Source organism: Schistocerca cancellata, chromosome 4 (assembly GCF_023864275.1).
Source record: "Schistocerca cancellata isolate TAMUIC-IGC-003103 chromosome 4, iqSchCanc2.1, whole genome shotgun sequence".
NCBI lineage: Eukaryota > Metazoa > Arthropoda > Insecta > Orthoptera > Acrididae > Schistocerca > Schistocerca cancellata.
Genome location: NC_064629.1, coordinates 698,646,573 through 698,673,939, shown reverse-complemented (window position 1 = coordinate 698,673,939; position 27,367 = coordinate 698,646,573). Strand labels below are relative to the sequence as shown.

Here is a 27,367-nt window from a genome sequence, read left to right as displayed (position 1 = left end):
ATTTTGTATTTATAACCCTGTATTCACCCGACCAAAAGTCTTGTTCCTCCTGCCACCGAACGTCACTCCCACTATATCTAACTCTAACCTATCCATTTCCATTTTTAAATTTTCTAACCTACCTGCCCGATTAAGGGATCTGACATTCCACGCTCCGATCCGTAGAACGCCAGTTTTCTTTCTCCTGATAACGACTTCCTCTTGAGTAGTCCCCGCCCGGAGATCCGAATGGGGGACTATTTTACCTACGGAATATTTTACCCAAGAGGACGCCATCATCATTTAACCATACAGTAAAGCTGCATGTCCTCGGGAAAAATTACGGCTGTAGTTTCCCCTTACTTTCAGCCGTTCGCAGTACCACAACAGCAAGGCCATTTTGGTTAGTGTTACAAGGCCAGATCAGTCAATCATCCAGACTGTTGCCCCTGCAACTACTGAAAACGCTGCTGCCCCTCTTCAGGAACCACACGTTTGTCTGACCTCTCAACAGATACCCCTCCGTTGTGGTTGCACCTACGGTACGGCTATCTGTATCGTTGAGGCACGCAAGCCTCCCCACCAACGGCAAGGTCCATGGTTCATGGGGGGAGGAATGGAATGTAGTAGAATTAAATCAGGCGATGCTGCGGGGTCGGGGTTAGGAAATGAGATACTAAAAGCGGTAGAGGAATTTTGCTATTCGACCAGCAAAACAACTAACTGATGATGATAAAAGTAGAGAGGATATAAGATGAAGACTGGTATAACCAAGGGAACCTTTTTTTGAAAAGAGAAATTTGTTATCATCGAATACAGCTCCAGGTGTCTGTCTCGTGTGTAGCCTCATACAGAAGTGAAATGTTGACGATAAATAGTTTAGACAAGGAGAGAATAGAAGCTTTTGAAATATGGTGTTACGAAAGGAGGTTGAGGATTAGATGGGAACATCGGGTAACTAACGAATAGATACTGAATATAATTGAGGAGAAAATAAATATATGGCAGGATATGACTGATAGAAGGCATCGTTAGATAGGGCACATCTGAGATATTAAATAATCGACAGTTTCGCAATGCAGGTTATTTTGGGGGTTAAAAACTGTAGAAGGAGACCAGTGATTGAGGTCGGAGGCTTGCCCGCTCTGCAAAGCAGGATCGGCGGCGATCTGTAGCATATCTGACGACATAGTACAAGGCTGGTACAGGCACTAGCGTTTTCGACAAGCAGTTCACCATGCTATGTTAAAAATTTGGAAATTTGTGGTAAGGTCTTATGGATCCAAACTGTTGAGGTCATCGGTCCGTAAGCTTATACTTTACTTAATCTAAATTAAACTAACTTACGCTAAGGACAACCCACACACAACCTTGCCCGAGGGAGGACTCGCACCTCCGACGGGCTAGCCGCGCGGACCGTGACAAGGCGCCTTTTAGACCGCTCGGCTACTTCGCGCGGCCGCTTTGTTGAACATTGGGCTCTGCAGCAGGCAATCCCCTCATGTTTCCATTTCGTCCCACTGACATAATCCGTTACAGGAGTCCCCAACCTCTGTGAGACCATTATCCCTGAGTAAAATCAGATATTAGCTAGTACCATCCCTCCTCCTCCGGCCCCATCCACACCCCCCGTGGTCATCAACATTAACGCCTAACTAAACTTCAGAACGAAAAATATTTTTAACACTTCTGTTTTTAAAACTATGAATCATAAATGGCATTTAGTACTTGTAAGTGTTTTATTAAACCACTAACTAATGAATCAATGAAATGTGTATCTTGAAGTTTTCCCGGCGTATTGATTGGTCAATCAATGAGATAATTGCTATCGCTTATTTCCAACAACCTTTTTTTATAGAATGACGAAGCAATTCTCACTGCTTCGCGAGTGCTGTCTACAACCCCTCCTCAGAAAGCAAAGCCAACTCTCGACACTGAGAATACACACTCGTTTCAAAACATGCTTCCCCTGCACCAATCCTGTCCCAAGCGACATCTCTTTCAGCAACACCCTGCAGCCCCATTTAAAATCAACAAAATTAAATTTTGTGCGCTATATTTACGACTGTTGTTTGTAAATCGCTTGATTGTTGAGCGCCTTGCTCATGAAATGGCAGAAATTGGATAACTGGCTGCGAATGCACTGAGTCTGACCAATGCAACTAATAATGATAATAATAATACCGTGTAACCATTACATAATTACTTGTTTGCTGTCAGTTGTTCGTTTATTGTTGCGGAGTGGATAATGAAGCAATTTTTGGTCTATTATAGAACTATCTACAAATCAGAGAAGGAATTATCATGAGATTTTTAAGAATACGTGATTCATACGTCTCAATTTTACTGTCATAGATGGTTGGTGCGGGTATGCGTGAAACGGGTGGACTACTTAAGGAATATGTTCGTACATTCCTTGCACAAGCTACACTCCTGGAAATGGAAAAAAGACCACATTGACACCGGTGTGTCAGACCCACCATACTTGCTCCGGACACTGCGAGAGGGCTGTACAAGCAATGATCACACGCACGGCACAGCGGACACACCAGGAACCGCGGTGTTGGCCGTCGAATGGCGCTAGCTGCGCAGCATTTGTGCACCGCCGCCGTCAGTGTCAGCCAGTTTGCCGTGGCATACGGAGCTCCATCGCAGTCTTTAACACTGGTAGCATGCCGCGACAGCGTGGACGTGAACCGTATGTGCAGTTGACGGACTTTGAGCGAGGGCGTATAGTGGGCATGCGGGAGGCCGGGTGGACGTACCGCCGAATTGCTCAACACGTGGGGCGTGAGGTCTCCACAGTACATTGATGTTGTCGCCAGTGGTCGGCGGAAGGTGCACGTGCCCGTCGACCTGGGACCGGACCGCAGCGACGCACGGATGCACGCCAAGACCGTAGGATCCTACGCAGTGCCGTAGGGGACCGCACCGCCACTTCCCAGCAAATTAGGGACACTGTTGCTCCTGGGGTATCGGCGAGGACCATTCGCAACCGTCTCCATGAAGCTGGGCTACGGTCCCGCACACCGTTAGGCCGTCTTCCGCTCACGCCCCAACATCGTGCAGCCCGCCTCCAGTGGTGTCGCGACAGGCGTGAATGGAGGGACGAATGGAGACGTGTCGTCTTCAGCGATGAGAGTCACTTCTGCCTTGGTGCCAATGATGGTCGTATGCGTGTTTGGCGCCGTGCAGGTGAGCGCCACAATCAGGACTGCATACGACCGAGGCACACAGGGCCAACACCAGGCATCATGGTGTGGGGAGCGATCTCCTACACTGGCCGTACACCACTGGTGATCGTCGAGGGGACACTGAATAGTGCACGGTACATCCAAACCCTCATCGAACCCATCGTTCTACCATTCCTAGACCGGCAAGGGAACTTGCTGTTCCAACAGGACAATGCACGTCCGCATGTATCCCGTGCCACCCAACGTGCTCTAGAAGGTGTAAGTCAACTACCCTGGCCAGCAAGATCTCCGGATCTGTCCCCCATTGAGCATGTTTGGCACTGGATGAAGCGTCGCCTCACGCGGTCTGCACGTCCAGCACGAACGCTGGTCCAACTGAGGCGCCAGGTGGAAATGGCATGGCAAGCCGTTCCACAGGACTACATCCAGCATCTCTACGATCGTCTCCATGGGAGAATAGCAGCCTGCATTGCTGCGAAAGGTGGATATACACTGTACTAGTGCCGACATTGTGCATGCTCTGTTGCCTGTGTCTATGTGCCTGTGGTTCTGTCAGTGTGATCATGTGATGTATCTGACCCCAGGAATGTGTCAATAAAGTTTCCGCTTCCTGGGACAATGAATTCACGGTGTTCTTATTTCAATTTCCAGGAGTGTAGAAGAAACTTGTCGCGATGGAAGCCTTCAACTCATGTTTGTAACCTGAGGTTCGACATGAACTGCCTCTAACTGCTTTGGAAGTATATCTAAAACCAATTTGCACATGATCTTACGCTTTACTCCTAGTGTTTGAAATAAAAACTGTAGCTATTGGTAACTTACGTAATCGGTATTAAAGCCTTCCAAAATAGTGATCGTTTAAAAAATAATTCAATTTCGTGACTAAAACACAACAGAATCCTTTTGTTTTTACCCTTCAGAAAATTGCATTTTACCCCTCAGCGGTGATTAGCCCCAGGTTTGGAATAGCCATGGGATAATCGAGATTGGACCCAGGGTCACTGGAAAGGTCTCACCTGGTTGGAAGAACCACATCTCTTGTTAAACCAGGTCGATAGCCATGCCCGAATACGCCATCATCCAGGCGAAACGCCGGCCGGAGTGGCCGAGCGGTTCTAGGCGCTACAGTCCGGAACCGCGCGACCGCTATGGTCACAGGTTCGAATCCTGCCTCGGGCATGGATGTGTGTGATGTCCTTAGGTTTAAGTAGTTCTAAGTTCTAGGGAACTTATGACCACAGCATTTAAGTCCCATAGTGCTCAGAGCCACTTTTTGAACCAGGCGAAAAACTGTTCGAAACATGCACCGCGCCACGGACTCAGGCTGGTGGGGACATTATTAAGCTATGTTGGGGACATTCACTGATATTCTATGCGACCTATGATGTTAATCGAAAGCGTCTTGACAGCTGTGGACTACGTGAACATTATTGCGGATCATTTGCATCCCTCCATGTTTGATGTCTATACTGACGGCGATGACATCTTTCAGTTGGGTAACTGTCAAGGACACAAGGCCTGAGTCTTACAACACTGGTTTGGGTAGCATGATAGTGAACTCATCGTGATGTCTTGGCCAACAAATTGAAACGTCCCCTTAGAACAATTTATACACGACTGTGCTTAAACTGACACACAATATGTTTTTAGCGCAACGCAATCTGACTATCAAAGATCCCTGCAAAGGAATGGCCCTGAGTAACATTAAACTATACCTTTCACAAATAACTTACCTCACAAAAATCTTCATTACTGGAACTACTGCAATGCAGCGAGCGCCACTACTGCCAGCTAAATAAAAGATTCAAACTACTGAAGGCACTAACTACTAATAGGGATAGTTAGCAAATAAAAATTTTTAATAGAGAACAAACACTGTATTTACCTTAATATCATCAACATTCATAATATATGTAATTTCAAAACTCCGCCATCTCTCTCCTCACATCCACCACTGCTGGCGGCTCACCTCTAACTGTGCAACGCTACGCGCTGTTCACATCCAGCTGCCGCTGCCTAACACTACAATGGCAGACAACAATTCAAACTAGCCAGAGGCTGCACACAGCACAGCCAGTGATTTTCATACAGAGCGCTACGTAACGTTGCCAATAAGAAAATATAAACAGCCTACTTACATAAAGAAAACATAAACAGCCTACTTACATAAAGAAAACATTAACAGCCTGCTTACAAAATATGCCTGATATGAACTCGGTGGAACACGTCTGAGACACTATCGGGCACCAGCAGCTTCACGCTCACTAACCAGTGGTCCGTAATTTTTAAAAACTGTGTGATCTCTGCGTTGACAAATGGTGCCATATACTTCTGGAACGTACCAAGGACTTCTTAAATCAATGCCGCGCCGAATCGCTACCAAGCCTAGTCGGCCTATCACCAGCAGCGCCTAAGTCAGCGTTATTCTATGCACGTCTGCCAGACGCAGGAATACAAAAATGGTTCAGATGGCCCTGAGCGCTATGGGACTTAACATCTGAAGTCATCAGTCCCCTAGAACTTAGAACTCCTTAAACCTACCTAACCTAAGGGCATCACACACATCCATGCCCGAGGCAGGATTCGAACCTGCGACCGTAGCGGTCACGCGGTTCCAGACTGAAGCGTCTGGGCAGGAATACACTTCTCCCTAAAGCCTGTGCTGCCCTTACCTTTCTGGTTCTATGAACTCAAACGCTCGACTCGTAGTCCACAGTAACGATTGCGATTGTGTTGTGGTACGTTCTTATTACACTAAATGGCAGCTGAAAAATTCTTTGATCAATTGATGCTATTTTGTTTAGGACTTTAATGCCTCGCTGGCGAGCGATTATTACATGTGCATGAAATTTTAGCTTTTCGTCGATGTTTATACCAAGGTATTTCTATAATTCCTTTCTTTTCAAAGGTTGGTCGTTTATTCTGGTTATGTGGTTTCTCGTTTTTGATAGTGTTCCTTTTAGCGACATGCTTGTACGAGGTGCGTTCAAGTTCTAAGGCCTCCGATTTTTTTTCTAATTAACTACTCACCCGAAATCGATGAAACTGGCGTTACTTCTCGACGTAATCGCCCTGCAGACGTACACATTTTTCACAACGCTGACGCCATGATTCCATGGCAGCGGCGAAGGCTTCTTTAGGAGTCTGTTTTGACCACTGGAAAATCGCTGAGGCAATAGCAGCACGGCTGGTGAATGTGCGGCCACGGAGAGTGTCTTTCATTGTTGGAAAAAGCCAAAAGTCACTAGGAGCCAGGTCAGGTGATTAGGGAGCATGAGGAATCACTTCAATGTTGTTATCACGAAGAAACTGTTGCGTAACGTTAGCTCGATATGCGGGTGCGTTCTCTTGGTGAAACAGCACACGCGCAGCCCTTCCCGGACGTTTTTGTTGCAGTGCAGGAAGGAATTTGTTCTTCAAAACATTTTCGTAGGATGCACCTGTTACCGTAGTGCCCTTTGGAACGCAATGGGTAAGGATTACGCCCTCGCTGTCCCAGAACATGGACACCATCATTTTTTCAGCACTGGCGGTCACCCGAAATTTTTTTGGTGGCGGTGAATGTTTGTGCTTCCATTGAACTGACTGGCGCTTTGTTTCTGGATTGAAAAATGGCATCCACGTCTCATCCATTGTCACAACCGACGAAAAGAAAGTCCCATTCATGCTGTCATTGCGCGTCAACATTGCTTGGCAACATGCCGCATGGGCAGCCATGTGGTCGTCCGTCAGCATTCGTGGCACCCACCTGGATGACACTTTTCGCATTTTCAGGTCGTCATGCAGGATTGTGTGCACAGAACCCACAGAAATGCCAACTCTGGAGGCGATCTGTTCAAGAGTCATTCGGCGATCCCCCAAAACAATTCTCTCCACTTTCTCGATCATGTCGTCAGACCGGCATGTGCGAGCCGGAGGTTGTTTCGGTTTGTTGTCACACAATGTTCTGCCTTCATTAAACTGTTGCACCCATGAACGCACTTTCAACACATCCATAACTCCATCACCACATGTCTCCTTCAACTGTCGATGAATTTCAATTGGTTTCACACCACGCAAATTCAGAAAACGAATGATTGCACGCTGTTCAAGTAAGGAAAACGTCGCCATTTTAAGTATTTAAAACAGTTCTCATTCTCGCCGCTGGCGGTAAAATTCCATCTGCCGTATGGTGCTGCCATCTCTGGGACGTATTGACAATGAACGCGGCCTCATTTTAAAACAATGTGCATGTTTCTATCTCTTTCCCCGGAGAAAAAAAATCGGAGGCCTTAGAACTTGAATGCACCTCGTATGTACTGTTTTGTGCGTTGCTATCGTAAGTTTGTTTTCTATGCACTGCTTAGTCTTTCAAGAACTACCTTATTATTATACTATAATTACCCCCCTTGAGTTGGCGGATACTATAATTAGCAGATCATCTCCGTAGGCGATGCAGCCTCTAATGTTTTTTATACTCTAGAGCTGGTTCAGTGATGACTCCATGCCAACATACTAGAACTCTGGTCCTGAAGCAAAGCTTTCGGGCAGCTATTCACAATTTCCTTTTAAGGACGTTCTAATTCTACATACCTATCTGTGCAGTAATCTCATAGGCTCAGACAGAGACATCTGGGACAATCCATCTGTTACAGCCTTTTGAACAGGGTAGGTCCCATAAAGTAACAGATTCCGTCCCAGCTGTATCAATCATTATACCTATAACATACTTGTCGTCTGAGATGTTCAGTGCGCTATTCATCGCATTCTCTGTGGATTTCCCTTTTTCTGAAACCGTAAATCGACATCTACATCTACATAGATACTCTGCAAACCACATTTAAGTGCCTGGCAGAACGTTCATCGAACCACCATCACTATTCTCTATTACTCCAATCTCGTATAGCGCCCGGAAAGAATGAACACCTATATTTTTCCGCAGGAGCTCTGATTTCCCTTATTTTATCTTGGTGATCGGTCCTCTCTATGTAGGTCGGTATCAACAAAATATTTTCGCACTCGGAGGAGAAAGTTGGTGGCCGGCCGCGGTGGTCTCGCGGTTAAGGCGCTCAGTCCGGAACCGCGCGACTGCTACGGTCGCAGGTTCGAATCCTGCCTCGGGCATGGATGTGTGTGATGTCCTTAGGTTAGTTAGGTTTAAGTAGTTCTAAGTTCTAGGGGACTGATGACCACAGATGTTAAGTCCCATAGTGCTCAGAACCATTTGAACCATTTGAGAAAGTTGGTGATTGGAATTTCGTGAGAAGATTCCGTCGCCTTTCTTTTAATGATGTCCAGCCCAAATCCTGTATCATTTCTCTAACACGCTCTCCCATATTTCTCGATAATACAAAACGTGCTGCCTTTCTTTGAACTTTTTCGATGTACTCAGTCAGTCGTATCTGGTAAGGATCCCACACCACGCAACAGTATTCTAAAAGAGGAAGGACAAGCGTAGTGCAGGCAGTCTCCTTAGTAGATCTGTTACATTTTCTTAGTGTCCTGCCAATAAAACGCAGTCTTTGGTCAGCCTTACCCACAACATTTTCTGTGTGTTCCTTCCAATTTAAGTTGTTCGTAATTGCAATACCTAGGTACTTAGTTGAATTTACGGCTTTTAGATAAGATTGATTTATCGTGTAACCGAAGTTTAGCGAGTTCCTTTCAGCATTCATGTGGATTACCTCAAACTTTTCGTTATTTAGGGTCAACTGACACTTTTCGCACCACTCAGATATCTTTTCTAAATCGTTTTGCAGTTTGTTTTGATCTTCTGATGACTTCATTAGTCGATAAACGACAGCGTCATCTGCAAACAGCCGAAGACGGTTGCTCAGATTGTCTCCCAAATCGTTTAAATAGATAAGGAACAGCAAAGGGCCTATAATACTACCTTGCTACCTTGGGGAACGCCAGAAATCACTTCTGTTTTGCTCGATGACTTTCCGTCAATTACTACGAACTGTGACCTCTCTGACAGGAAATCACAAATCTAGTCACATAACTCAGACGATATTCCATAAGCACGCAATTTTACTACGAGCCGCTTGCGTGGTACAGTGTCAAAAGCCTTCCGGAAATCCAGAAATATGGAATCGATCTGAAATCCCTTGTCAATAGCTCTTAACACTTCATGTGAATAAAGAGCTAGTTACGTTTCACAGGAACGATGTTTTCTAAACCAATGTTGACTGGGTGTCAATAGACTGTTTTCTTAGAGATAATTCATAATGTTCGAACACAATATATGTTCCAAAATCCTGCTGCGTATCGACGTTAACGATATGTTCCTGTAACTTAGTGGATTACTCCTACTACCTTTCTTGAATTTTGGTGTGACCTGTGCAACTTTCCAGTCTTTGGGTACGGATCTTTCGTCGAGCGAACAGTTGTATACGATTGTTAAGTATGGACCTAATTCATCAGCATACTCCGAAAGGAACCTAGTTGGTATACAGTCCGGACCAGAAGACTTTTGCCGGCCTGAGTGGCCGAGCGGTTCTAGGCGCTACGGTCTGGAACCGCGCGACCGCTGCGGTCGTAGGTTCGAATCCTGCCTCGGGCATGGATGTGTGTGATGTCCTTAGGTTAGTTAGGCTTAAGTAGTTCTAATTTCTTGGGGACTAATGACCTCAGATGTTAAGTCCCATAGTGCTCAGAGCCATTTGAACCATTTTTTGCACCAGATGACTTTTATTAAGTGATTTAAGTTGCTTCACTACTCCGAGGATATTTACTTCTACGTTACTCATGTTAGCAGCCGTTCTCGATTCGAATTCTGGAATATTTACTTCGTCTTCTTTTGTGAAGGCATTTTGGAAGGCTGTGTTAAGTAACTCTGCTTTGGCAGTACTGTCTTCGGTAGTATGTCCATTGCAATCGCGCAGAGAAGGCAGAAGAAGATGATAACCTACTTCACATACGACCAGAATCTCTTTGGATTTTCTGCCAGGTTTCGAGACAAAGTTTCGTTTTGGAAACTGTTAGAAGCATCTCGCATTGAAGTCCGCGCTAAATTTCGAGCTTCTAGAAAAAAAAAAAAAAAACGCCGATCTTGGGGATTTTGCGTCTGTTTAAATTTGGCGTGTTAGTTTCGTTGTATCTGTAACAGTGTTCTAACCCGTTTTGTGTACCAACGAGGATCAGCTCTGTCGTTTGTTAATTTATTTGTTATAACTCTCTCAATTGCTGCCGATACTATTTCTTTGATTTTAAGCCACATCTGGTCTACACTTATATTATTAATTTGGAATGAGAGGAGATTGTCTCTCAGGAAGGCGCCGGTTGAATTTTTATCTGCTTTTTTGAATAGGTATATTTTTCACTTATTTTTGGAGTATTTAGGGATTACAATATTCAATCTCGCTACGACAGCCCTGTGATCACTAATCCCTGAGCGGTTTTGATGCTCGTTATTAACTCAGGATTATTTGTTGCTAAGAGGTCAAGTGTGTTTTCACATCCGTTTGCTATTCGCGTGGGCTCATGAACTAACTGCTCGAAATAATTTTCAGAGAATGCGTTTAGCACAATTTCGGATGATATTTAATGCATACCTCCGGAATTAAACTGCAGGGACCATGCCTACGATCTGTCTGTGGTCTCTTAGGCGGCGACACAGAAGCTTTTCCTGTACTTTGGCTAGAGCATTTACCAAACAAATCGGCCTGTAAAGTTTCGGCTGTCGTGTGTCTTTGTCTTGCCCTTTTTTCTTTTGGTATAATGATATTCGAAATTTTCCATATTCTGGCCACCCGTCACTGCAAAAAACATGCGTTTAATAACACTGTTATATATGGTACAATTTGGTCCACTATATGATGCAACACTCCTACGGTCATTCTATCAGTCCCTGGTGCTTCATTTTTCTTTATCTTAATTATAGCCATCCTCACTTCTTCCTGGCCAAATGGAATCACAACACTGTTATATATATATATATATGCTTCTCTAGTAATTAAGAGCGAAGCTGCTGATGGTACTCTGCGTCTTCCATCGTCGTATCGTCTGGCAACAGAGTTCTCAGTAGGTGGAGGAGGGGGAGGCTATTGAACTGATGTCTCCCAGTCTGTCTTCATCGAGCCATCAGATCATCTCAAGGTTGATAACATAATAGAGGGTGACGGAAACTTGTTTCTTGCAAATTTGTATGGAAAATTCCAAGCATTTGATACCATTTGGTCGTCAAGGTACGCCCCCCATTCTTCTACTCTTGTTTGGTGTAGTAGTTCTTTATAATGTTGCTTGATTGTTCGACAGAAATTCATCCTTCTTTTTTGTTCTGTTTCCCCTTAGGATTCCTGGTAGTATCTTCTCGCAGGCCTTGATCTGCATCTCAAATACTGTAGGGCTGGACTCCACGGAATTTTAAACCCTTTTGAATTCCTAACATGTGATGGGATCGCCTTTTCTTGCACCGTCTGTAACGCTCGCACCACTTCCTCCGCTTTGGCGTCAACATCAAATCCACTTCTTTGCAATGGCTATATCTTGAAGTCTGCATTTAAAAATTCCCAACTGTAGATGAAAAGCATTATCAGGGAATCTCCTTGCGTGCAATTGCTAAGCTCTGGCTTGCATGCGCAGGATGTCATGTCTGCGCCGGAGCCGCAGCCGCCCCCGCCGCCGCCGCCGCCCCCGCAGCCACCGCCAGCGCTGCCCCCACGTCCGCCGCCACCACGCCCCCGACCACGGCCACGACCACGCCGCTCTGCTTCCGGTGACGCGGTCGTCGATGCCGCTGACGATATCCAGCCAGACTCCTCGCACAACGCAGAAGCCACTTCCCACCCCCATGGGCCTCCTCCCGCCCTGTCACCACCACCACAAGGTAAGTCGTAAGTCGGCCTTATAAAGGCCATGCGTCTTTAAACCTCAAACGGATCTCTCCTAGCGGACCGTTGTCGATGTCGACTGGATGCTCAGGCAGTGAAAAAGGGCGAGATCTAGCATCTATTACAGCAGACTGTAATAGTTACGTAGTGGATATCATGAAGAACATGCCAGATCAGCATATGATTTAGCTAAATATCTTGCACCCTTACTGAAATCTTCTTCTTTTGCCTAGCTTCAATTGCGTCGAGTACGAGGATAGTTTCTTCGGGATTTGGCAAATGTTGTTCTATTATTAGCACAATGACATCGTATTTAATTACCCTAGTGGTTGCTGTGAAATCAGATTTCATAAATATTAGCTAGTTTTTTTTTTTTTTCAAATCAGCTACTGTGATTGTTCGTTGTGCTTCAATTGATTTGAAATATCAACCAACCAGTAGCAAAATACAGGTATATTACACCTCAATCATGGTTTCAACAGCTTCAAAACTGTCTTCTTCAAAAAATGTAGGACGTAAAATCACATTATCCATAGTCAATGTGGGAGTCATTGACTCTGTCTAGTACATGTCATCGACTTAATTACCATTTAAGATACATTATATAAAGGTAGTAGCCATCTACTGTAGGGATTTGTTTCACAACTTTTAACATGTTTTTTAAAAAACACACTTACGGACACAGATATACAAAAAAAGGGCAAATGCACTACAACTGTAGAATACGAGGCGAGAAGTGATGTCATGATTGCATGGACAGAAGTGACAAAAAATAGATAAAATTACCAAAATTTACGGAAAATTCGTATTAACTGAGGGAAAACACGCCAAAATGCGGGGAAATTAAGGGGGAATAAGGGAGTACTTGCATGTCTTCTGCTTGCTGCAGGAAAATTCTTGTACATGGGAATGAGTATGTGACTGCAAGAGGAATACGAGAAAAACTTGACATGGCCGCTCCAGGAACCAGGGAAACAGTCATTTTTCGTTGACAGCGATAAGATGACTGGAACAGAATGTTTAACATGGATGACCATCAAATTTAGAGTCCAAGTGTGATCCCAAAGTTATTGGCAACCATCTTACAGATTTTTATAAAGTGTCCTTAGCTAAAGAGCATTGTATTATTAGCCCAGAGGGTGGGGGTGGAGAGGGGACTGCAATATAAGCTATAGAATGGATCACTTGTTTGACACTGTGCAAGACTGTTTAGGTGTTTTAAGCCCTAACAGACAGTAATTACGATGTGCTTCTCTGTACTCTCCACCGATCACAACCATGTGGTGCCAGCTATCAAATACTTTACAGAACATTTGCAGCATGGTTTTATAACAACATTCTACTGTACATCTATTGAGGTCAGAATGATATACGCAAGTTGACTGCTGTCTTTGATGCTTTCCTGGAAAAGAGGACCACCTGCCTCTAAATTGACATGGATCTGCGTTAAAGGATGATAGAAAGTAGATGGACTGACTGGTTAAGAGGGGCTGTTACGAGGTAATGGTAGACTGATGATGCATTCTAGAGAGAAGGAGATCTTGCTGCATGTCATTTATCATGCGCTTAACCAATTCTTTTCTGTTGTTCTCTTGGGGTGCATCAGCTGTGTAGTATAACTTGTGATTGACTCGTATATAATTGCACGTTCTGTGTGTGACTTAGAGTGCTATCTACCTGCAGTCGTCAACAGCAAACGTCTCCATATCACTGTCAGCAAACGACTTCCAACGCATGTGTGATTAATCATGTCCATTGATTGGAAACGTATTTCAGCACCCTCCTCTAGGCGAACGAAGATCTATCCGAAATACTCCATTTCTCTGCCACATCTTGTACATAAATCGAGTCTTCAGTTTCGTAAATGATTCTAAGTTAGTGACAGGTGTTTGCGAGTAATGTATACATTTGCTTGACAGTTGTCCTGTTTACAGAGTTAGTGCAGCATGGCGTGTAAATTCACACTGCTGCTATGCATTTGTCTGCTTTACTCTAAGAGGCACTTTCCATTGCTGACGATTATTTTATAGCACTGATGTGGGCATAGTATAATTTCTGATCCATAATCATATGTGAACAGTGGGCAACATACACCTCCGGAAAACTGTATTGTGCATGTATCACAACTAATTTATGTTTCTCTTTAGCACAGAAAGAAGTAGTTTTATCATCTTAACGTTTATCCCATAATGAGTGCTATAGAAAACTTGCAGGCTGAATGCATGTCAGATGTTTGACATACACTGAAGAGCCAAAGAAATTGGTACACCTACCTAATATCATGTAGGGCCCCCGCGAGCACGCAGAAGTGCCGCAACACGACGAGCCATTGACTCGGCTAATATCTGAAGTAGTGCTGGAGGGAACTGACACCATGAATCCTGCAGGGTTCAAAAAATGGTTCAAATGGCTCTGAGCACTATGAGACTTAACTTCTAAGGTCATCAGTCCCCTAGAACTTAGAACTATTTAAATCTAACTAACCTAAGGACATCACACGCATCCATGCCCGAGGCAGCATTCGAACCTGCGACCGTAGCGGTCGCGCGGTTCCAGACTATAGCGCCTTTAACCGCTTGGCCACCCCGGCCGGCAATCCTGCAGGGCTGTCCATAAATCCGTAAGAGTGCGAGGGGGTGGAGATCTCTTCTGAATAGCACGTTGCAAGGCATCCCAGATATGCTCAATGATGTTCATGACTGGGGTGTTTGGTGGCCAGCGGAAGTGTTTAAACTCAGAAGAGTGTTCCTGGAGCTACTCTGTAGCAGTTCTGGACGTGTAGGGTGTCGCATTGTCCTGCTGGAATTGCCCAAGTCCGTCTGAATGCACAATGGACGTGAATGGATGCAGGTGATCAGACAAGATGCTTACGTACATGTCACATGTCAGAGTCGTTTCTAGGTATATTAGGGGTCCCATATCACTCGAACTGCACACGCCCCACACCATTACAGAGTCTCCACCAGCTTGAACAGTCCCCTGCTGACATGCAGGGTCCATGGATTCATGAGATTGTCTCCATACCCAGACACGTCCATTCGCTCGATACAATTTGAAACAAGACTCGTCTGACCAGGCAACACTTTTCCAGCCATCAATAGACCACTGTTGGCGTTGATAGGCACAGATGAGGCATAAAGCTTTGTTTAATGCAGTCATCAAGGGTACACGAGTGGGCCTTTGGCTCCGAAAGCCCATATCGATGATTTTCGTTGAATGGTTCACACAATGACACTTGTTGATGGCCCAGCATTGAAATCTGCAGCAATTTTGCGGAAGGGTTGCACTTCTGTCACGTTGAACGATTTTCTTCAGTCGTCGTTGGTCCCATTCTTGCAGTATCTTTTTCTGGCCGCAGCGATGTCAGAGATTTGATGTTTTCTGGATTCCTGATATTCACGGTACGCTCGGGAAATGGTCGTATGGGAAAATCCCCACATCATCGGTACAGCGGAGATGCTGTGTCCCATTGCTCATGCGCCGACTATAATACCACGTTCAAGCTACTTAAAACTTGATAAACTGCCATTGTAGCAGTAGTAACTGCTCTAATGACTGTGCCAGACTCTTGTTTTATATAGGCGTTGCCGACCGCAGCGCCGTATTCTGCCTGTTTACATATCTCCGTATTTGAATAAGCGTGCCTATACCAGTTTCTTTGGCGCTTCAGTGTGTTTCTGCTGCATTAGAGTATTGAGAGCGTTGTACTCCACATGCCTAACATTTCAGAAACCACGTGGCTTTAACATTATAGCATGTTTAAGCGCAGAGCTGTGTAGCTTTGGGAGTGTGTATGTTTGTGTTCTATGAGCGTTTGTCTCTTGCCAATACCTTCTTTTTACTGACGTCAGGCACCAGAACAATACTTTGGAATTGATAGCGCAGTTGAGTTACGTAAAAGGCTTCAAACTCTGTCCATCTGGAGCTCCATCCTGCATAAAACACATGTTTCTTCTTAACAATCTGTTATATCATCACCACACTCTCATACCTATTATACACCGATAATGGGTGCTAACCTCCTCGAAATGCGTTCACCTGGAGAGATATTGTGCACTTGGATGGGTGTCAGTAAGATTCGTGTGGGACAGTCTCCGCTAAATAGCAGTAAAGGACTTAGCTAGCTCTGTTCCTTCACAAGATGTGGGATGTATAGGATATAGTACCCTCCTACTTCTGGTCAGCTGCAGATTAAATCGGAGACATTATTGGAGGGAGGGTTGATTAAAGACAATGTGGGGAGATCCTTCAATCCCCAACTTTATTCCGTGAATTTGAGAATAGTCTGTTACTCCTATCCACATAGGGAAAGATGGGCAATCATAATTGTAAACTTTGCACTATGCTAGAAGTGTTAGAAATATGTAGATAACCTAACTGCATCGGTATAGGACGCTGTCTGGTATACTTTGGTGCATATGTTTGAGAATTAACCATGAATGGATGCACTTCACAGCCATCTATCTACACTGACAATCTACTATATGGTACAGGCAAAGTGGTGGAGGTATGTTTTAGCAATGATATACAAAATAGGAAGTATGCTGCCATGTCACTGGTCGGTATTGAAATTATGGGAAAACTGGTAAAATTGCAAAAACTGATTGCACTATCAACTGTGATGGTAATTACAGTACATGGACCCATATCGACAGTTCTTTTTCCATCCCATCCGTCCACTGATATGCTGTTGACTACGACATAATGACTGACTGACATCACCTGCTTGAGATGGAGAGAGTCTTGTTGGGAGAGGGGGGGGGGGGGGTGCAACACCTTATAGGAATGGCCAGCACCGGAACAGTCATCACATACATGGCTGCAATATAAAGAACCAATGCTGTTGGTCTCTTCAAAATGTAACATGTAGACATCTGCTACCCTGTCACTGAGAAAGATGAAATTAAATGTAGAGATCATCACGTCTGGCAGATATTTTGGAATGCTCCACAATGTCTCAAAGTCTTCTAGTTTCCATATGTTGCAAAGTCTTCCACATTTTTGCCAATAAGAAACACCACCTCTGCCTTTTATTTCGGCTACCCTGTGTGTTGTGTGAGCAGCATAGTTTACACCGTGTGGTATCCAGCCTTCTGTGAAAGCCAATGGATCGAAACGTGTTAATGTTGGTTTAGCACCTGACACAGACCCCGAAGTCGTGGTGGAAATACAAAATGTATGGTAGTGTACAAAGCTGTAGTCATACACTACTTGGATGTGTCACAGCAGAAAAACGATGAATCAAGCTGATAATGTCATAGTTTTTTTGCTCAATGTTTTTCTCCCTCTATTGCGATTGATAGTCTGTGGGATATGGTCCTCCGACAGTACAGTCTGTGGGATATGGTCCTCCGACAGTACATGTGACAAAACTTTACACTGGTCTCTGCAAACGACTCCGATCACTGCCCACCTGCTCCATTGGACCAATACCTGTAAATTTAATAGGATCACCACATATGCTCAATGTCAGATGGTATTTGTTTTCGATATTTTGGAAGAGAGTTCTCTACTGGGTGAAGTTAGAAAAGTTTTTATAGTTTGTAGTTTTTCTCTGTTGGATGATACAAAATAACAAGAATAGAGAGAATATTTAGGTGACAGACAAGAATGTACCCTGAAGGACACAGATCTCCTTCAGACTGCAGTGCCTGTACATAGTTTGGAGATGCACCACAATGCAGTAGCGAAAACCTCATCCTTCTTCAAGTTCCCATAACTGCTTCTACTGTTTTCTGTACTACCTGGTGTTGCAGGGAAAAGTTTCGTTTGGGGCTGGCCATACACATTGCACATGGTTGGTGGAGCTATGACAACATGTTACCATTTCCACCGAATGGTCGAAAAATGGTCCTGTTGCATTAACTCAGCTCACCCTGCTTCTCCAAGGGATGCAGAAGGTGGTAGATAGAGTGCTCCCTGACTTCCGCTCAGTTCTGACATAAATTGGAACGATCACATGGACAAAGCTGCAAGGAGGGTGGGGCAGAGACTGAGGAACAGTTACAAAATATGGAAAGACTGTCTAAAACCAAGCTGGAGTTTTGCTGTATGGGGTCCTTGATAGGTTCGAAAAAGGTGACTCATTTCGAGATATGAGAGTGCCACAAATATGATTCACCAGTGGCTGCAATCATTAAAACCTATCTACATAGGATCCAACCCAAGTATGTGGTTGAATGGAGAGACTTGATTACAGCCGGCTGGAGTGGCCGAGCGGTTCTAGGTGCTACAGTCTGGAACCGCGCGACCGCTACGGTCGCAGGTTCGAGTCCTGCCTCGGGCATGGATGTGTGTGATGTCTTTAGGTCAGTTAGGTTTAAGTAGTTCTAAGTTCTAGGGGACTGATGACCTCAGAAGTTAAGTCCCATAGCGCTCAGAGCCATTTGAACCATTTGAACTTGATTCCAAATCAGTGGATGTAATTTCTACCATAAAGCGTAACACTATAGAAAGGAAAAGCATTTTTAAGCGATTCCTCACATAGCACACCGTCTACTGTATGTAATCATTCTCAATCAACCACCATTCTCCCTCGCCTATCGATATAGAGCGGAACCTCTGTTACAATGTCTACATGGTGTCGAGATAGAATGTGTTACAAATACTGTTTGTTAGCGTGGAAAATATCTAGCAGCGGCAAGAGGTAGTTGCAAATATCGGTTTCATACCATATTCATTAGCCGAATCAATTTTTATATTCGGTGAGAAGGCTGATTTTATTACGAGCTTACACAGCTGCAGACGTTCACCTGCACTTACCACTTGTTAATACAAATCCCAGCTATCACCATCTACCTTCAATGTCACGGTATTTGTGTGGAAGACCACTTCATTCACGAGAAATATCATGCCTCAATTTATAAAACATGTATAGTTTTTAACGTGGATATCATCAGCGACTCTTGTGTGTGCCTATAAAACTAAGACCGCTTTTGTGGGTGGTAGAAACCTTCTGCAGTCAGCTTCAAATGTCGGTTCTCAATGGTGTTCCCTGAAAAAAACATCGTCCTCGCTCCTGGGATTCCCATTTCAGCTAGCTGGTGAGTCTAATCCGACTGCTGAAAAGAAATACTCACCAGGCAAAGTGACTCTCATGATCAATTTAATTAATTAGCCTATCAATTTTATGTCAATGATGTGCTGTCTGGTGGGTGGAAGCAATGGCTAGCATACCATGGATATGATTTGGGAATAGGTGCGGTAATCAGGCGTTTTTTCGTTGTGGCGAAATTCCAGTCTCCCACCTACACAGGGAGAGACGACCATCGTAATAAAATCAGATGTATTACCGAATTTTTAATATGTAGTATAAACCTAATATTTACAACTGCTTTGTGCTGTTACTTTAAGAGACTTCGTATGTGGCCAAGCATTTTGTTACTTTAAGGGAGTTTGAAAGTGAGGAGTCATCCTGTGTCAGAGGTAGATTTTAGCACCCTGTCATGAGCTGAAAATGTGTTTAATATTCTAGGCCTGTGACGCAGGATGTAACAGATATTAAGTTGATTAGAACAGTTTTTTTCCTTTATGAGATACATATAACCCATTCCATACTTTTACAGGATTTTCACAAGTATCGATACTTCAGTGCCGGCCAGAGTGGCCGAGCGGTTCTAGGCGCTTCAGTCCGGAACCGCGAGACTGCTACGGTCGCAGGTTCGAATCCTGCCTCGGGCGTGGTTGTGTGTGATGTCCTTAGGTTAGTTAGGTTTAAGTAGTTCTACGTTCTAGGGGACGGATGACCTCAGATGTCAAGTCCCATAGTGCTCAGAGCCATTTGAACCATTTTTTGTGGCTCCTGGCAGTAGGCGGATGGTACGTTCTTCACGATCATGAGTTTACGTGATCGGCTGGATTTTTTTCATTTGAAATGTTTAGTGGAAACGTTGCGGTGCAGGAGGGTGCTTGTGTTCTCAAATATTGGTGTATACATAACCTCATTTATATTTAGTGCTACGATCTATTTCTGGTGGAGTCCGCAGCTCGTGGTCTCGCGGTCGCGTTCTCGCTTCCCGAGCACGGGGTCCCGGGTTTGAATCCCGGCGGGGTCACGGATTATTCACCTGCCTCGAGATGACTGGGTGTTTGTGTTGTACTCAACATTTCATCATCATACATGAAAGTGGCGAGACTGGGCTGAGCAAAGGTTGAGACTTTGTACGGGCGCTGATAACCGTGCAGTTGAGCGCATCACAGACCAAACATCGTAATCATAATATTTGTGGTGGAGAGTTCATTACTAAATTTGCAGAAGTTTGTGTGTGATCTTCAGACGTTGACAATATGTTCTGTCACGAAGAAGTATCATCGTAAGGTGGTGGTGAGTGTTTTGAGCGACTGACTCCTATCAACTGTTAAACAATTAATTTGATAGGGTAGTTCAAATGGACTATTTCCCTATATTTTTTCTGTCGAAATTGTGTCAGCCTTCCCTTTGCAACCAGCCGGCCGGTGTGGCCGTGCGGTTCTAAGCGCTTCAGTTTGCAACCGCGTGACCGCTACGGTCGCAGGGTCGAATCCTGCCTCGGGGATGGATGTGTGTGCTGTCCTTAGGTTAGTTAGGTTTAAGTAGTTCTAAGTTCTAGGGGACTGATGACCTCAGTAGTTAAGTCCCATAGTGCTCAGAGCCATTTGAACCATTTTTGAACCTTTGCAACCTGCATTAGCCAATATGACGACTAGTGTTCTGAGGAGAGAGGAAAACCTCCATCTGTATGTTTGGTGATGTTTGTTCACGCAGACAAAATGGAAGTGGCTTCTTGAGAGAGACAGAGACAGGAAGCGATTCTGGAATTTCCCGACCAAGAGAATGACACCATTTGATGGTTTGTTTGGGGGCCACAAGTTCAAAAGAGGCCGATATTTGGTCTGTGGACCGTGGTATTTAGCACTGTGCTCTGTAATTACGACATTAGGTGATTTTTGACCTTTGTGGCGTGGCCCCGACGATACACACATTCGTGGGAGACACCAAATGGTGGCTACTACATCGCACTTCATTCCATTCCTCAGTACTTAAAGTTATTACATCATGGGAAGCGGAGGTGAGGGAGTACAGACGTGACCTCTACCCAAGTGGGGGAGTCCAGTCTCCCAAAAACTGATTAAATAAACACTATACATCAATATATTATTTTCAGTCATTTGAATTTCGTGTCGTGAGATACTACCTCTTCAAAACAGAGTGAGTCTTTTTCCTGCCAATTTCTTCTGGGAAGGGTGGAGAGGAGGGGGTGAGGGTGGGGGTGGGACATTCTCCGGTAATTTCATTGTGCAGCCGAGCAGGATGGCCGAGTGGTTCTAGGCGCTACAGTCTGGAACCGCGCGACCGCTACAGTCGCAGGTTCGAATCCTGCCTCGGGCATGGATGTGTGTGATGTCCTTAGGTTAGTTAGGTTTAAGTAGTTCTAAGTTCTAGGGGACTGATGACCTTAGACGTTAAGTCCCATAGTCCATAGTGCTCAGAGCCATTTGAACCATTCATTGTGCACTAGCTCAGTCGATTCCTGCATATCAAAGTGAGCACATGCACGAAAATTTCCCAACAACACATCCAATCTATAGCAGTGTAATTACATAATTAGGACATGTAGTTGCTGCATGTGAGCTTTTTCCGCCAAATAAAGAGACCCAGCCCCTGAAAATTAAATAAACAGTATATCCTCTGCTATGTAACTTCAGTTTCGTATCATGAGATCTTTCCTCTCCAGCACAGATTGAGTCCTTTTCCACCAGATGGGGGAGGGGAGAGGGGTGGAGGGTGGGAGGGGAGATTTGGAGGATTGCCTAGAGGGGGAGGGGTTAATTAATTGATCAGTTTAATTAGTTAGTCAATTAATTTGACATCAGAAGTGGTACAGGGTTTCTGGGATTTCCCAGAGGGGTGGGTGACAAAGAAAAGTGGCCCAGAAACCCGATTCAAAAGCATTCGAAATTGAAAAACTGGCGTAGAAACAGGGAGGGAACCATGATGTTATCAGGAAGGGTTGAGTGATTAATTAATTAATTAATTTGATATCAATTGGATATAAAGTTGTGTACGTTAAGGACCTGTGAACCAAAAGGTTAAGGGCTGGCATGAAATAGAACAATAGGTTTGTCCCTGAATGTATGCTTGCCCCTGATGTAGGCAACCTGCACTAACAACATGTTCCTAAATATTCATTGTCCCACTACTCATGTGTTATCGTCTATTAACTGTTTGTATGTCATCATTTCTCTAACCAAACGTAGGAAAGCACTTAAAAGTCACACTCAGGCTGGCCAGTGAATCATGCACGGTCATTAACCTGCCGCGCACATTCAGTGCAGGTATGGCTCACCTCCCTGTCTCGCATGCTAGCACACTGTGCGTTACGCTATGCAAGCAGGTCGTACACCTTTATTGAGACCATTTGGAGTACTTAATCTGAATAACACAGAACGTTAGTTAGCCTTGACTTGGTCTCCCTCTCTATAAGGATCCCACTTGCAGACTGTCTGATTCCGGTCGCTAGTTGCTCTCAGGGAGACATCGCAGCCTTATTCTGGAGTGCTCTTGCCTCTACGTATTTTATGTGTAACAGGGATTTTTTTGGAACAGACTGATGGGGCGCCATGGAAAGCCACCTCTCTCCCTTGGTGGCCAACCATTTTAGGAGGGATTTTGAGGAAAGTGTCCTAGAAAAGAAGCCTTTAAACCAATATTTTTGGAGGTATTTTTATGATGCTTTCATAGTGAGCCTCACTGAGAAGACAAAGTAATGGAGTTTACGCGCCATCTCAGATTCCTTCATAAATAAGAACTTCCAACTTATCACGAAAACATAAAAGGATGGTTGCCTGCCGTTCTTGGATGTTTTGAATTGACGAAAGAATGACGGCTCTCTGGGCTACTGAGTTCATCGTAAACGTACTCACACGGATTTATGTTCACAGTCTTCGAATTGTCATCATCCATCACAAACAATGAGCGTGCTTAAGACACTGATAGCGCACACACAGACATTCCAGTTCTGAGAGACTGACAAAGGAGTTCGCATGTAAGAGAAGTCTCCAGCGCAAATGGATACTCCGCCCAGCACGTCAACGGAGTGTTATCAGTTAAAACACAAAATCAGTAGTTGGAGCAGGAGGATATTATGCTGGCAAAGATTTTCTTCCGTTTGTTGGCAAGTTGTCGTTCAAGATAACAGGATCTTCTGAAAATTTCCGGTAGAAGTGGTTTTCGGTCTATCATCTAGGATTCTACAGTCTTATTGGATGGATGAAGGATGATTTCCCTCTGTGCAAGGCTGGAGTAGATAAAATGCTTGCCAACGTGATATGACCTATACAGAGTGGTCAGCAACACTCAGAAAAGCTTGTACGGTTGCTGCAGGGTAACCTGTGACGAGAAATAATTGCTAAGAAAATAATTTTCGATACGTTGCGCCATTAATTAGCATTGAAGTTAGCCAATCAGGCCATTGCCAGCGCATATTCAAGCTGTCCACCAGGGACGGTGTCGCAAAACTTGTTGCCCCTTTGGATTTCTAAAACCGAACAAGAGAACAATACAAAAACTGAACATGAGACGGTAGTAAGCTTCGAACCCGAGCCAAAGGCTGAGCAGTCTCGTGCGCTGTCATCTACACTATGAGAACAACTGCACGTGCAACGGCCTGATTGAATGTCTTCAGTGCTAATTAACTGGGAAACGACGCAACGTATCGAATCTTTTTCTCGATAGTTATTTCTCAGCAACACTCCTACAAGTTTTTCAGACTGTTTCACCCTGTGTAGGTCAGACCACACGCACCGTAGAAGACTGTTGCTTGGAACATCAACGCTGTACTCGTCTTTTGCAGCCCAAACAGTCTGACATTGCTGCACATTGCATATCCACCGAGAATGCAACGGAACAAGGCAAAACAACAATTTTGGGTACTAATAACTTCCATTGTTAAAGAGTTCATGACGGAAGCCCCATTAACCGTAAGATAGGCTATCAATTGGGTAACGCGTAGATTCATATTGTATCCACGATTTGCTTTCAGCGAAGACGACAGAGTATCCAGAGAACGGCAGCCCACAAGACACCTGACTTTCTCATCCTGTTTCGAGGGCGCTGCCTGCTGGCATTGCGCACGTGCTCTAGGAGAGTGGTCGGTCTTGGGGTTACAATCCTGACACACCCGCAAAATGTATACAGCACGTTAGTAAATTGTGCAACGTGGATAGTCGATATCATTAATCGACGTTTCATCTAAAGATGTCTGTCAGTTGCCCGAATGAAGTATCGTGCCTTGTAGTAAACACCGACTGGCAGCACTCCATAATCATCATCGAATACCGAAATCTAGTAATCACTGTGTGCATAATTCCTCCGTTAACCTGTAAACGTAGCCGTGCCCATTTAGCATTCATAGCGAACCACTGCAGAATCCATACATACCATAAAAATGGGTGTACGTGTCTATGTATGAACACGGACGTTGATGTGAAGGTCGATGGCAGCATGTCATGACCTCACACAAATGCAGGATGCTTTTCGATCAGTACCCCTGGGATTTGCAGTGGGATGATAGAGGCTAGCACGAGCGGGGCGGTTGTAGGAATCTGGAACAGTCTATAATAATTAGTACTGGAATACTTTAGTAAATAACTTTTACTTAACTTTGTCCTGCTGCTGCACTCCAGTAACATAACTAATAACTACCTTTCTTGAATACAAACGACTCATTGGTTCAAATGGCTCTGAGCACTATGGGACTTAACATCTGTCCCCTAGACTTAGAACTACTTAAACCTAACTAACCTAAGGACATCACACACATCCATGCCCGAGGCAGGATTCGAACCTGCGACCGTAGCAGCAGCGCGGTTCTGGACTGAAGCGCCTAGAACCGCTCGGCCACAACGGCCGGCAATGACTCATTAACAAACATTAACAGGATTATACAACAAGCAAGATAACACAACTCTGGTATTACGTGCGTAATACATGCGCGAACTATAAGCTGAGAACCTAGTGAGCTGAAAGCTATCCTACTCTGACTTCGCTCACGACCTTAGCTGACTCGGCCGGTGCGATCTGCAAGTCTCTCCGTGCCATACGGCAGCGCTACAAGCGCCAGCGAGTCCAGAGAGGTTACAAGTGTTGGACCGCTATCGATTATCGCAACCTCTAGCGTGGTGTCTAACGTTGACACCACAGAGGTGACAAAAGTCATAGGACACCTCCTAATATCGTGTCGTACCTCCTTTTGCCCGACGTGGTGCAGCAGCTCGACGTAGCAAGTCGTTGGAAGTCCTCTACATAAATATTCAACCATGCTGCCTCTATAGCCATTCAGAATTGCGAAAGTGTTGCCGGTGCTGGATTTTGGGAACAAACTGACCAGTCGATTATGTCCCATAAATGTTTTCATGGGATTTATGTCAGGCGATCTGGGTTGCTAAATCATTCGCTCTAATTGTCCAGAATGTTCTTCAAACCAACGGCGAACAATTGTGGGCCGGTGACATGGCACAATGTCATCCACAAAAATTCCAACGTTGTTTGGGAACATGAAGTCCATGAATGGTTGCAAATGGTCTCCAAGTAGCAGAACATAACCATTTCCAATCAATTATCGGTTCAGTTGGACCATATGACACAGCCCATTCCGTGTAAACACAACCCACATCGTTATGTAGCCACCACCAGCTTGCATAGTGCCTTGAAAACCTGGGTCCATGTTTTCGTGGGGTGTGTGCCACAATCAAACCAAACCATCAGCTTTTACCAACTGAAATCGGGACTCATCCGACCAACCCGTGGTTTTCCAGTCGTCTAGTGTCCAACCGATACGATCACGAGCTCAGGAAAAGCGCTGCAGGCGACGTCGGGCAATTAGCAAAGTCACTCGCGTCAGTCGTCAACGCCAAATTTCTCCTCTCTGTCCTAACGAATACGTTCGTCGTACGTCCCAATTGATATCTGCGGTTATTTCACGCAGTGCTGTTTGCCTGTTAGCACTGACAACTCTACACAAACGCCGCTGCTCTCAGTCGTTAAGTGAAGGCCGTCTGCTATTTCGTCGTCTGTAATGAGAGGTAATGCCTGAAATTTGGTATCCTCGGCACTGTCTTGACGCTGTGGATCTCGTAATACTGCATTCCCTAACGATTTCCGAAATGGATTTTCCTATGCATCTAGCTCCAACTACGATTCCGCGTTCAAAGTCCGTTAATTTCTGTCATGTGGGCGTGATCACGTCGGAATCCTTTTTGCATGAATCTCCTGAGTACAAATGCACTGCTCTTTTACACCTTGTGTACACAATGCTACCGCCGTCTGTACATGTGCATATCGCTACCCCATGACTTTTGCCACTTGAATGTATGTCTATACCTAATGCTACTGATGTTAGCGAATATGCAGTCGACAAATAAATTTCGAGATATGTCGAACACCTGTGGATCGCCAACAGTGTCACATGCGTGCAAATTTTACTAGCCTAGGCAGGCACGCGAGGATAAAAACATTAGTCTCGATTTCTTGTTGTCTCATTCCCCCTGTTGCGGGAATCCAAGTAATGTTACAAGCATTAGGTGAAGAATTTAGTGTACTAGGATATATAAAGTACGCAGCGCGTGGTCTAGTGTCTAGCGTTGCTGCCTCTGGATCACGGGGTGCCAGGTTCGGTTCCCGGCCGGTTGGGGATTTTCTCTGCCCGGGGACTGGGTGTCTGTGTTATGACCATTATTTCATCATCGCCATCATTCGTGAAAGTGGCTAAGTTGAGCTGGGTAAGGATTGGCACTTTGTACGGGCGCTGATGACAGCGCAGTTGAGCGCCCCACAAGCCAAACATCATCATCATCATCATCATACGATATAAGGATGCAGAGAGTGTGAAATATGTAAGTTTGGTCGGTTCGGGGAGCGTGCATGGATAGCTGAAGTGGTTAAGCCGACCGCTCGCGATAAGCGGGAAATCCGGGTTCGAGTCCTGGTCCGACAGAAATTTTCATGTCACTAGTGGTTAGTAGATCTATACCTAATGCAGCTGATGTCAAGAAATTCGCAGTCAGTGAATAAATTTCAAAATATTTAGTACAATGCACGTAAACCTTACTTAGAACAGGCGATGCGCACTCCAGAAAGGAGAGGTATGTGCGCCCATGCAAAATCAACAAGTGATCCTTTGCTGCAGAAGCAATGGGCTAAATGGGCGCAGAGTTGTATTGGATGACATACGATCGCGATTTCTGAGATGCGATAATATAGAGATAATTAAAAAAAAGGTTCAGATGGCTCTGAGCACTATGGGACTTAACATCTGAGGTCATCAGTCCCCTAGAACTTAGAACTACTTAAACCTAACTAACCTAAGGACATCACACACATCCATGCCCGAGGCATAATTCTAA

The 27,367-nt window shown here is 44.8% G+C and overlaps 1 protein-coding gene across 2 annotated transcripts in view; it reads left to right on the top strand.

Annotated features, from left to right (window-relative positions):
- The window catches only part of LOC126184777 (uncharacterized), a 397,357-nt gene that overhangs the window by 86,601 nt on the left and 283,389 nt on the right, over positions 1-27,367 (top strand). For both annotated transcript variants that reach the window (XM_049927332.1, XM_049927331.1), the window contains exon 2: positions 11,739-11,982. In XM_049927332.1, coding sequence (XP_049783289.1) covers positions 11,739-11,982 — 244 coding nt within the window. The remainder of the gene's footprint in view (positions 1-11,738; positions 11,983-27,367) is intronic.